This window comes from Geotrypetes seraphini, chromosome 4, assembly GCF_902459505.1.
Source record: "Geotrypetes seraphini chromosome 4, aGeoSer1.1, whole genome shotgun sequence".
Classification (NCBI taxonomy): Eukaryota; Metazoa; Chordata; class Amphibia; order Gymnophiona; family Dermophiidae; genus Geotrypetes; species Geotrypetes seraphini.
The window spans coordinates 100,783,520-100,797,029 of NC_047087.1; the positions used below are offsets into that span (position 1 = coordinate 100,783,520).

A 13,510-nucleotide genomic window follows, 5' to 3' on the forward strand; every position below is an offset into this window, starting at 1 on the left:
CAACTTTGTCTTGAATCCCTGGAGGGTGTTTTCCCCTATAACAGACTCCGGAAGAGCGTTCCAGTTTTCTACCACTCTCTGGGTGAAGAAGAACTTCTTTACTGTATGGAATCTATCCCCTTTCAATTTTAGAGAGTGCCCTCTCGTTCTCCCTACCTTGGAAAGGGTGAACAACCTGTCTTTTATCTACTAAGTCTATTCCCTTCAGTATCTTGACTGTTTCGATCATGTCCCCTCTCTGTCTCCTCTTTTCAAGGGAGAAGGGGCCCAGTTTCTCCAATCTCTAGCACTGTAGATAATTGTTCTAATTCCAAACTAGAGAGTGTAGAGTATAAAATTCACCAAAAATGTTTTAAAACTACTATTTTTTTTATTGAACTGTTGTTTTAAAGTACTGTACTTTATGCTGTAAAATAAAAGCAAGAAGAGACAGGCAATAATTTGGTCTGGGATGTTCATTTTATTGATAGAAACTTGTCCTTGGCCTTACACTAAGCACTCCTCCTGAGGCACCTAGATAATTACAACCAAGTACTCCCTATTGTGCTGTAAATGAAATAGCCAGGAGGAAACAGCAAGTGGAAGCAGATGCTAACTTGTACATTTATAGGAGGCCAATTTTGAAGTGGCCACTTGATTAACCATTCTGATTGCTCCAGAGCTTTAATGTCATGTTTACAAAAAGAGATGCATGCTATAACACCTTTAACTGCTTAATTCATATTCCAGTTTTTCTCATTAAAATTTCCTCCTCTGAAGTTGCCTGAAAGTGTTTTTTTTTTCCATTGATTTCTATGGATAAGGTAGCTTAGTGGGACCAAATTATCTCACCCTCATAGGAGCAGAATGCTCAGCTATGCCTGAACTGCCTCTACTACCATACACAATAACAGCATTGTCATGCTCTGCTGGGCTACAGTGTATTTGCTGTTTTAAGAGAATTTAGTTCATTAGTGCTCAAAAGAGATTCCAACAGTGGGACCTAATTACATGATCACTACAGCTGAGACAGTAGCAATGGAGCATCCTCCTCTACCCTGTTCTGGAAGGACGATTGTGATAGTCCAGAGAGAACCTTTCTATAGCTTCTTGCCATCTTTCTCTCTCTCTTCCCCTAAACAAATCAAACAGGGACATGAGAGTATAAGAATTGTAAAGCAGTGAGTCTTGTGCAAATATATTCAGTAGATAAACTCTTCAGTTTTTAGATTTAAAATCTTCAAATCAAAGCTTTTATAAGATCATTTTTAGTTTATTTCTATTCTGTTTATCATCCTGATCAGGGCTTGGATCCTCTGAAATCATTAAAACTGTTATACTTGAGCAGACCAAAATTGAAAGAAACCGTAATTAAAACATCTTTGTTTTAAGGTTCTCATTTACTACTTATGAGCTCATAGCCCATCAACTCCCAAAGGAAGCAGGAAATAGATTACCTGTAATTGCACATGAAGGTGTCAGGCTGGTAATTTTCCTCTTAGAGAACCTGTTTGGGTACTTTCAGAAGCTTCATAGAGATTTATCGCACAAGTTCTCTAAATCAGGGTATGAAAGGGGCTAAAGAGGAAGAGTTTATAATTTGTGTGGGTTTACAAAAGATTGAGGGGCTGATGCAGAAAACCTCACAATAGAGCTGACTTAGTGGCTAGCTCTACCACAAAACTATCATTGGAAAAGAACCACAGCATGCCGTAAGCAATGAGTATGCAAATTACTGCTGAGTTAAAAATCACAGCAGTATGAGTAATCTGCAGCTCATTGAGTTAAAGGTGTTAACAGCATGCATCTCTTTTTGTAAACATGAAATTAAAGCTCTGGAGCAATCAGAATGGTTAATCAAGTGCCCACTTCAAAATTAGCCTCCTATAAATGTACAAGTTATCATCTGCTTCCACTTGCTGCATCCTCCTGTCAGTGCCTGAGTGATGATTGGCTCAGGCACTGACAGGAAAGGTGACATAAAAAAAAAAAAGTGGTTCTTCCCCCAAAATATCAAAAACATGCACTGGTAGTCTAGTGAACGCTTCCCAACTTGACCCCCCCTTCCCCTGATATTTAAAATTTTTAAAAGCCCTTGCCCCTAGGGTAACCTTCCCCCCTTCTGCCCCTTTCTGGTATGTAATGAGAACACTCACCTGACCCCTCCCACAGTTACCCCAGGACCCCCTCCACCAATTAAAAAGAAATCTCATTCCCTGGTGTCTAGCAGCACCCTGTTCCCTCCTTCTTAACTCAAAACCCTCTGTTTTCTAGTGGTATGCATCCAGTCCCTCCCATGTCCCTGTAACTCAAAATGGCAGTGCTCTGCCCTTGCGGTACATCCACAAGATGAAAGGCATGCAAGTGGGTATTTTTTTAAATTATACTTAGAAAAGGGTTTTTGACATCTTCCCCCATTAACAAAAAAAGGCACATAATTTTTGAGCTCTATAGTAGAGAATGACATAGGGGAAAAAATCTGTCCCCGTCACTGCCCTGTCCCCGGACCACCATCCCCTTCACTGCCCCGTCCCCGCCATCCCCTTCACCACCCTGTCTCTGCCCCGCCATCCCCTTCACCGCCCTGTCCCCGTCCCCGCCATCCCCTTCACCGCCCCATCCCCGCAGCATCCATACAAGCCTCAGTACTGCAATATTTAGCTTATTCCTTCCTTATAAATCAAAGTTCTGGCTGCTGAACTAGAGAAAGAGATGTTCAGCTGGCAGGGCTTTGTTTATAAATTTTTATCAACACAACTAATATACTTCTTTATCCTAAAGCAAAAGAAAATAAATAAATATAATTTTTTTTCTACCTTTATTGTCTGGTTTCTGCTTTCTGCTTTCCTCATCTTCTCATTCAATTCCTTCCATCCACTGTCTGTCTTCTCTCTGCGCCTTCCATTTGCTCTGTTACTGTGCCTCTCGCTTCACTGCCCTCCCCCAAATTGGTCTGGCACCCATCTTCTTCCCTCCGTTCCCCCATAGTCTATCATCTTTGTCTTCTTCCCTTCCAGTATCTTCTCCCCACTCTGTCATCCCCATTTCCCTTCAGCGTCTTCTCCCCACTCTCTGTTCCTCATTTCCCTTCAGCGCCTTCTCCCCACTCTTTCCTCCTCATTTCCTAGCGTCTTCTCCCCACTCCCTAGCGTCTTCTCCACGCTCTTTTTTCCCCATTTCCCAACATCTTCTCCCCACTTTCTCTTCCTCATTTCCCAGCGTCTTCTCCCCTCTTTTTCTTCCCAGTTCCCTTCAGGCTGCTTCAGCGTCTTCTCCTCTCCATCCCCCCACCCCCAGCACCCTTCGCAAGGTCCAGCATCTCCCTCCCACCGGACAGCTGTGCATCTCCCTCCCTCTCTTCCCCTTACCTTCTCTTCGTGGCGAACTGGTGATTTCTATAAGGCTATGCCTTGTATTGCAGCCAGAGTCTTGAAGTCGCGTCACGTTGGCTGTTAGTAAAATCTCCTCCGATGCAACCGGAAACAGGAAGTTGCATCAGAGGAGTCTTTTCCAGCAGCTACACACGACACAACTTCAAGGCGCCAGCTACAATACAAGGCATAGCCTTATAAAAATCGTCAGTTCGCCACAAAGAGAAGATAAAAGGAAGGAAGGGAGGGAAATGCACGGCCGGACGGCGGTAGAGATGGGGCTGCCGGACCGCATGCTCATTTACCGCACGTGCTCACCCCTTTAACTGTGGAGACAAGACCACGGGGCGGTGAATGGCCTTGTCCCCATACTCGCGGTGACCTATTTTTCTTTGTCACCGTTTCGGCGGGTTAGCCGCGGGTAACAACCACCGTGTCATTCTCTACTCTATAGATCTTGATAAAGATTGACTGTGCTTATTTTGGCCCTGTTGCACTGTGTTCTGCTTAATTTCAGTCCATATGTATGTTGAACCTTATCAGTCTGTTCTTGACTACAGTATTTCAACACTTGTTTTCCCTTCCTTTTACCTCTATTAATATTCATGCATGCTTGAGTGATGAATAATAAATATGGTAGTGACAAGCTGTTGCTCCCAGATTTTTTTTATCTTTCTTATCAACTTAAGAAGAAAAAGTTATTTCAGTAGTCTTGAAAGCTTCAGTACTTGCATCTGTTTGCTTTCCCCAGTGCTTACTTATAGAGATAAGTTGCATTCTGTATATACCTATTTACTTTGCAGAAATATGCATGAAACTTAAAAAGTAGTAAATGACAGCATTTAAAGACTATCATGGCCCATCTATCCTCCTGTATGCCTTTGTGTAGGATTGTAAGTGCTGCCCAATACAAATTACCCTCTCCTTTGTTTTGAGTTCTAATTGCCGCTTCTTGTATATTATCACTTCTCTGTGCATTTTTTTAAGTGTAAAAGTCATTTACGTTTTCCTTTGAGTAAAAATGTCCTATACATTGATTCTACCTTCTTGTGTTTTTCCCAAGCCTTTTTGAATTATTTCACTCTGGTCAATATTCAAAGTGACTTAAGGGGGCAGAAAAGACTCCTGCCCACTTAAATCCTTAGAGCCAGCTAACTGCTAATATTCAGTGATATATAATTAGGCAACATCTCTGAATATCAGCACAAAGTAGCCATTTTTGAGCTGGGCCACATGGGGGTTTTATAGGACAGAGTCAGATAGAAGCTAGCACATCAACATCCTCTCCTTCCTTGCAACCTCCTTGAGACTAATGCTAGAAGTTGGACCACCACTGAAATAAAGGTATGCTGGGGAGGGCTAGTCTGACTGGGCGGGGGGTGGGAGAGAGGGGCCTGGGCTTTGTCAGGGACTGGTTGGGTGGGAGGATGTTGGTAATGTGTTGACCAGTACCAGAAATTATTTAGGTACTAGCCAATATTCAGCCAGGAGCTGCACAAGTGTCTTATATGGCCCCCAGCTGAATATTGGCTGGGACTGCATACGGTCTGGCAGTGAACTCAGCAGGAATTAGCCCACAGTATTTAGTGCCAGTGCCCAGACATGGCCTGGCATTGAATATCTGAGGCTAATTCTACCTGCGGTGGTCTGCATTTAAAAAATATCCCGCCATCGTGGACTGAATATTGAACAGACTGTTTTTATCCTCACCACCTCTACTGGGAAGACATTCCTGGCATCTACCACTTTTTCTGTGAAAACATATTTCCTGAGGTTGGGATTTTTGTGTATGTGTGTTTTTGTTGTTTTTTTTTCTTTTTTTTTAAATTCTTTATTCTAACACATGAACACAAAATCTTACATTGGTACTATTCAGATTGATTAATAAAACACTCTCTATCCAAAACACTCTCTATTTAACTCTCTATCCAAAACAGCTGATAACATTACTGTCAACCTATTAGTACTTCTATGTAACAGGTGATAATCTACCTATGCCCAATGTATTGGATCTATTGCTTGATTCGTTTTATTCTATGTGAGAGTGGGAGTAGATTGTCTTTGAGGCTCCTTTAATTGCATCCAACTCCTGTTTGAGTTGAAGGAGCTTCTTTTTTAAAACAAAGAGTTAGGGACAGAAGGACCAACTTCTAAGCATCCAGATGGTCTGTCTTAGGACTGAAGCATCATAGCAATTACATTGAATGATTAAAAGCCATTTTAATACCTAAGGGTCATAGGTGGTATATTAAATAAAATAAATAAAGTTAGTTAGAACAACTGTATTATGAAAATGAATATCAAATAGGAAGATAACTTGATTGTCACTTAATTGATGAATATTATGTGTATAGAGAAGACTGTGTCAGAAAAGCAAGCCATGGGTAGAATTTTAAGTACTAAAATCTGCTTGGATCATCAAAATATTACTGAAACAAAAATGGAAAAAAGCTGTATGTTTAAATTTCTCAGCCCAGAGGTCTCTGGCAGCTGTTAAATACTTGAACCCAGCTTTTGCTATTGCCAAGCACAAGCCAAGGCTTATTTTACTACTTAACTGAAAATTGGGCAGGTTTTTTTTTTTTTTTTTTTAGAGTAATAGATTAATCACAGGCAAAGGAGATAGAGAATTTATTTAAAGCAACAAAAATCTGCATACACTGCAATTTTCAAAACAGGAAGATTATTAAAAACAGTGAATAAGACATTTTTGAGCAACTTATACAAAGACAGACAGAGCTGAAACAGCAAGAAAGAAACCATTTGCAACCATTTGCAGCAATGGGGCAAAAGTTTCTAAAGTAAAAATATTCCCCTATTTAGAATCATCTCAGATCCTTCTGAGTTGACCTACATAAAGAAATCAGCCCTCCTCAAGTCCCACTTGTTTCTCCGTGCATTCTGACCAGATGGCTGAGTTTGCCGACATGTAGCCTAGTGCTCTTGGGGTCCTTCTTGATTATTTTTTTTTTTTATTTCATTTGATTTTATTTTAGTCTCTAGATGAATAATCTTTCTTGCTTGCTTTTCTAGCCTTCTCTTTTTACCAAATTGATTTACAGTAGTTCCTTTCTGCTCCCTCATTGTTGTAAACTACCTTGATGTTTTTTTCAAAGAGCAGTCTGTAAGACCCCTAATAAACATAAAATGGGCACTTAAAATAAATGCTCAATGCTATTCTATAAATGGCACTTAAGCACGGTTTATAGAATTGTGCTTATACATGGGAATCACCAGGTGTGTCCATTTGTACCAACTGAAATGTGCAAATCATCATACCTAAATTAAGCGCAGATCCCTCTTATGTAATTTTACATGTAAATTATAGGAACACTCCCAGTCTGCCCTGACACACTCATTTCCACGCCCCTTTTTGGACTTGCACATAAAATTTAGGTGCAAATCATGCGTCTAAATTTACACAGGTTACTTCTTAAATCCAGATAGTACCAATAATTGTTTTTTTAGGATGCCAATTATCGACCCTAATTGGCTCATTATTCAAGTAAGTTGCGTATGCAACTCAAAGCATGATATTTTATTTATTTTAAAAATTTTTATTCTGCTTAAACCTAAGTGGATTACAATAAAACATTCATATCTTAAAAATATTTTTTAAAATCCTCAATACATCAAAATATTACAAGACTATTACAAAACTGTTGGCTGCCAGAACAGTAAAGGACAAATATATAATTCAAAAGGTCTGCTGAAGAAGCCACTCATTCTAATAAAATGTTTTAAAAAAACAAATTTACCTCAAAATGCATTGGAAGAAAATTCCAATGGAAATTGATGGCCCAAAGCTGAATTTATTGAACTCTTGTTATTCTCCAGTTTTGTAGTGATAGACATGGAAAAAAGGACATGCTTAGGAGTCAGCAGGTAAACTGCTTAGGAGATGCTTAGGAGTCAGCAGGTAAACTGGTTTTGACCGTAGACCATTTAAAGCAGGGGTGCCAAAAGGTTGATCACGATCGACCAGTAGATCCCAAGGGCAATGCGAGTCAATTGCAGAGCCCATCCCAGGCTCCGCGATAGACTTGCGTTGACTTTGCGTTTTTCCTTCTTCCCCGATGCCGCAAAAGCCAAGCGCAAGCACCGGCCCGCAAGCCCCCCTCCCCCGACGTCAATTCTGATGTCAGAGAGGAAGTTCCAGGCCTGGCTTTTGTATCATCATTGAAGCAGGGAGAAATCGGTGGCGATGGCTGAAATTGGTGGCGGTGGATTGGGGGGCAGGGAGAGATAAAGAAAGACAGAAAGAAAGGGGGCAGGGAGAGAAAGAAAAACAGAAAGAAGGAAGGGGCAGGGATAGAGAGAGAAAGGAAGGGAGAGGAGGGAGCAGAGAGAGAGGAAGAAAAAGTTGGGGGAGGGAATGGAGTGTGGCAGGGGCTGTGCAGGCATGGAGAGAGGAAGAAAAAGTTGGACTCATGGAGGAACACAGAGAGATGTTGGTTGAGCAATGGAATGAGGTCTGGAGGAGAGGAAGCATGCAGGAGGAGGAAAGAAAGAAAGATTGGATGCACAGTCAGAAGGAAGTGCAACCAGAGACTCATGAAATCACCAGACAACAAAGGTAGGAAAAATGATTTTATTTTCAATTTAGTGATCAAAATGTGTCTGTTTTGAGAATATGTATCTGCTGGCTATATTTTGCACTGTGGACCCCTTTTTACTAAACTTCAATAACAGTTTTTAGTGCAGGGAGCCTATGAGCGTCAGGAGCAGCATGGGGCATTCAGCGCAGCTCCCTGCGCTTAAACCACTATCGCAGTTTAGTAAAAGGGGAGGGGGTATATTTGTCTATTTTTATATAGTTGTTACTGAGGTGGCATTGCATATTTTAAAATCATCTGCCTTGACCTCTTTGAAAAAAAACCCAGAATATAAATTTATAATTAACATTTTCTCTGCATACAGTGTGCTTTGTGTTTTTAAAAATTTTATTGTTGATAGATCAATTTGACTTGGTCATTTTAAAAGTAGCTCGCAAGCCAAAAAAGTGACCACCCCTGATTTAGAGTAGTTTATTTGGTATGATTCTAAGGCTCTGGCTTTCAAGTTCCTTATTGATAACTCCTGATGTGATGAGAATGCTGAGGGTCTGAGACATGTATTCTTGTTGAGATGAACTTTAAATTGCTGATCCACTGAAGGAATGATTTTTGTTTGTTTGTTTCTTCTACCCATCTATAGGCCATTGATAAATATTGCCGAATTAGTGGTGGATTTTCTGGTGTCAAAGATGTGTACTCTTCTTCTCCAGCATATGATGATGTGCAGCAGAGCTTTTTCCTAGCTGAGACCCTGAAGTAAGTAAATCAAATTTTCTTGACCAGCCTTCTACTTTAACTATTAACTTTTCATTAGCACATAGTAGCTAACATGAACAAGAATCACTATCTCCTACATATAGCAATGAGCCAGAGGAAAGAGATCTTCCAGCTGCTTCCAAGGACCCAGGTTGGTCACTTTAGGAAAAGAGAATGCTGGAGTCACTGAACCTATGGTCTGACCCAGCATCACGCTACTACTACTAATCATTTCTGAAGAACAAAGTACAAGGAAGCCTTTTAGTCTTGCCTTATAATTTAAATCTGCTTTTAGTTAAAATATAAGAAGTGTCGCTGCTGGGTCAGACCAGTGGTCCATCAAGCCCAGCAGTCCACTCACACGGCAGCCCTCTGGTCAAAGACCAGCGCCCTAACTGAAACTAGCCCTACCTTCGTATGTTCTGGTTCAGCAGGAACTTGTCTAACTTTTTCTCGAATCCCTGGAGGGTGTTTTCCCTTATGACAGACTCCGGAAGAGCTTTCCAGTTTTCCACCACTCTCTGGGTGAAGAAGAACTTCCTTACGTTTGTATGGAATCTATCCCCTTTCAACTTTAGAGAGTGCCCTCTCGTTCTCCCTACCTTGGAGAGTGTGAACAACCTGTACATATCTACTAAGTCTATCCCCTTCAGTACCTTGAATGTTTCGATCATGTCCCCTCTCAATCTCCTCTATTCGAGGGAGAAGAGGCCCAGTTTCTCTAAACTTTCGCTGTACGACAGCTCCTCCAACCCCTTAACCATCTTAGTCGCTCTTCTCTGGACCCTTTCGAGTAGTACCATGTCCTTCTTCATGTAAGGCAACCAGTGCTGTACGCAGTACTCCAGGTGAGGGCGCACCATGGCCCAGTACAGCGGCATGATAACCTTTTCTGATCTGTTTGTGATCCCCTTCTTTATCATTCCTAGCATTCTGTTCGCCATCAGACACTGCAGGTTCAAGAAGTAACTGATAATGTGGAAGCTATGTGGTCAACCTTGAAATCGACCCTTCATGAGGCAACTATCCGCTACATAAAATCGGCAACTAAACAACAAAGAAAAAAGAAACTCCAATGGTTCACTGATGAGGTCTTGTACCTCGTCAAGGAGAAGAAAAGAGCATTTCTCTCATACAAACGCACAGGGGAAAAAGAAGCAAACATTGAATACAGGACAAAGTCTGCAGCGGTCAAAACAGCAGTCAGGGAGGCCAAGCTCCGAATGGAAGAAACTCTAGCGAAGAACATTAAGAAAGGGGACAAATCCTTCTTCAGGTACATTAGCGACAGGAAAAAGAACACAAACGGGATAGTACGCCTTAGAACGCCAGATGGGAATTATGTGGAAACAGATTCCGATAAAGCCAAACTACTGAATGATTACTTCTGTTCAGTCTTTATCTGCGAGGCACCAGGGCACGGGCCACAGGTGGAAACAAAGCAAAGCATGGAAGACCCATTTCAGAATTTTGAGTTCACAACAGATGATGTTTACAGAGAACTGTCAAGACTCAAGGTGAACAAAGCCATGGGACCGGACAATTTGCACCCAAGAGTGCTCAGAGAGCTATGCGATGTTCTGGCGAAACCGTTTGCCATGCTCTTCAATCTCTCCCTAAGTACGGGGAGAGTCCCCCTGGACTGGAAAACAGCTAACGTTGTTCCTCTGCACAAAAAGGGTTGCAGAGCAGAGGCTGCGAATTACAGACCAGTGAGTCTCACATTAATAGTGTTTAAAATCATGGAAACTCTACTTAAAGGTAAATTAGACACGATATTGGATGAGGGGAATCTAAGGGATCCCTGTCAACATGGATTCACTAGGGGCAGGTCATGCCAATCCAATCTTATCAGCTTCTTTGATTGGGTGACAGGAAAGCTAGACTCGGGAGAATCTCTGGACATAGTGTACTTGGATTTCAGCAAAGCTTTTGACAGTGTCCCACACCATAGACTTTTAAACAAGATGAAATCGATGGGGTTAGGTGAGAAACTAATTGCATGGGTCAATGATTGGCTAAGTGGAAGACTTCAGAGGGTGATGGTCAACGGCACCCTCTCTGAGACATCGGAGGTGACTAGCGGAGTGCCGCATGGCTCAGTCCTGGGACCATCCCTTTTCAACATATTCATAAGGGACTTGACCCGAGGGCTTCAGGGTAAAGTAGCACTGTTCGCCGACGACGCCAAACTGTAATACAGTAAGCGAAAGCAATCTCAAGGATAGTATGACGCAGGATCTGATCACGTTAGAAAACTGGTCCTCGACATGGCAGCTGGGCTTCAACGCTAAGAAGTGCAAGGTCATGCATCTCGGCAGCAGAAATCCATGCAGAACATACACCTTGAATGGAGAAACACTAGCTAGGACTTCAGAAGAACGGGACTTAGGAGTAATCATCAGTTCAGACATGAAGGCTGCCAAACAAGTAGAGAAGGCCTCATCCAAGGCAAGGCAAATGATGGGATGTATCAATAGAAGCTTCGTCAGCCGCAAACCTGAAGTCATAATGCCACTTTACAGAACCATGGTGAAACCTCATCTGGAATACTGTGTGCAATTCTGGAGGCCACATTACCGTAAAGATGTGCTTCGAGCTGAGTCAGTCCAGCGGATGGCCACTAGGATGGTCTCTCATACGAAGAAAGACTGGGCAAATTGCAGCTCTATACTCTAGAGGAGCGCAGGGAAAGGGGTGACATGATTGAGACATTTAAGTACGTCACAGGTCGTGTCGAGGTGGAAAATGACATATTCTTTCCCAAGGGACCTTCGGTCACAAGGGGGCACCCGCTCAAACTCAGAGGAGGGAAATTTAGTGGTGACACCAGGAAGTATTTCTTCACAGAAAGGGTGGTGGATCACTGGAACAAACTTCCGGTGCAGGTGATCAAGGCCACTAGCGTACTCGACTTTAAGAATAAATGGGACATCCACGTGGGATCCCTACGAGGGTCGAGTTAAGGAACTAGGTCATTAGCACTCAGACTTAATGAGGTGGGTCAGTAGAGTGGGCAGACTTGATGGGCTGAAGCCCTTTTCTGCCGTCATCTTTCTATGTTTCTATGCATGCATCAAGTTTTAGTTCTGATTTTAACTAAAAAAAAAGTAAGACTATACATCCATGTATGAGGTGTTCCATAGCTATCTAAAACCAACAAGCATATGTCACTGTTGAACATTGCCAGTCTGGACAGTGAACATTGCCTACACAGCTTTCCAGTCCTAAAGTAGCCAACAATTTCTCAAGGTATTGGGTTGGATCTGTGCCCTCTTTAAAGGCTTTTATTTAAAAAAAAAAAAAAGAGAGAACAAACAACACATCAAAGAAAATAAAGGATTCACCAATCCCACAAACTCGTATAGACAGAGGCACTCTCATACAGCATAGTACAGAACACAGATAAAATATCTTAACCTTGTTTATCAGCTGAGCACATCAAAGGTCAGATGTATCAAAGTATTTTCTTCATTTTGTGCCTACAAGAAAAATTCTTGGTACATCCAGGCCCTGTGTGTAGTCATAACAGAACAAGCTGCCATACATAATCTAGTATAGTGATGGCATTTCCCACTGTTACTCTATTTTATGTGACTCAAAAGATTGTCTCCAGTGTCTCGAAATACAAGTCACCTAGTATCAACAGTATTCCAATTGAATTAATCAAAGGCTTAGAAGGTACTATCATGGCCCTCACGTGATGACTGTGGAAGGAAAAAACATGGCCAACCGATTGGAGATCACTGTTTATACTTATATCGAAGAAAGGTGATGCCAAGGACTGTAACAACTACAGTACAACTGCATTAATTCCACATGCCAGTAAAATATTGCTGAAAATAATATAATATAGGCTACAATCATACATTGAGCAAGAAAGTTCAGGCTAGTTTCAGAAAAGGTTGAGGAATAAGAGACATTATTGCCAATGTTAGATGGATATTGGAGAAGAGCAAAAAATACCAAGTGCCCCTGTTCTTTTGCTTCATCGATTATAGCAAAGCTTTTGACTGTATGGCTCACAATAAACTATGGAGAACTCTAGCACAAATGGGAATACCCAAACACTAACTCAGCTGTTAAAGAACCTCTATGAAAATCAAGAAGCTGAAGTGAAAACAGAATATAGCAATACTGACTGATTGGTTTACAATAAAACGTGACATCAGGCAAGGATGCATCTTACCTTACCTGTTTAACCTTTATAGTGAAGCCATCTTCAGAAAAGCAAATTTAGAAGAAGAGAGCATTGGTTTCAAAGTTGGTGGCCAAAATATAAACAGCCTGCACTATGCAGATGATACAATGCTCATCAGCTGCAGCAAAGAAGACATGCTGTATTTACTGAGAAACATCAAAGCCAAAAGTCATAACTTGGGATTAGAACTGAACATAAACAAGGCAAAGATCATGAACACGGAAAATGATGAAGATTTTGAACCTGAAGGCAATAGAATAAACGAAGAAGCAACTAGCAGGGAAGAAATACTCTGCAGAATAGCACTTGGTCGCTCTTCAGTGAAGGTTTGGAAGAGTAACGGGCTATCTTCCACTAATGCTACCATTCCACCTCCATACAGCAGGGGCTGCTAGCCCAAGACTGAGCAGACTGCATGTCCCAGACTGCACTGGGCTTTACACATCAGTGCTGAGCCACCTTAACAAGGTAACCCTGCTGAGTCAGGGTGCAGGACTCAGCAGGGAGGTGTTTATCTGCCACAGAGGAGAATCATTTATGGAAGTCCCCATGAGAGAGAAAAATCTCTGAGGAAGGAATAAATCCCAGGGAGAGAGAAAGTTCTCCTTTCCTAGCTGTATACTGAGGTAGCCTTGGAAAGATGCAAG

At 41.8% G+C, this 13,510-nt stretch overlaps 1 protein-coding gene across 2 annotated transcripts in view; it reads left to right on the forward strand.

The window, feature by feature from the left end:
- The window catches only part of MAN1A2 (mannosidase alpha class 1A member 2), a 394,344-nt gene that overhangs the window by 361,986 nt on the left and 18,848 nt on the right, over positions 1-13,510 (forward strand). For both annotated transcript variants that reach the window (XM_033941127.1, XM_033941128.1), the window contains one exon: positions 8,547-8,662. In XM_033941127.1, the coding sequence (XP_033797018.1) occupies positions 8,547-8,662 (116 nt within the window). The remainder of the gene's footprint in view (positions 1-8,546; positions 8,663-13,510) is intronic.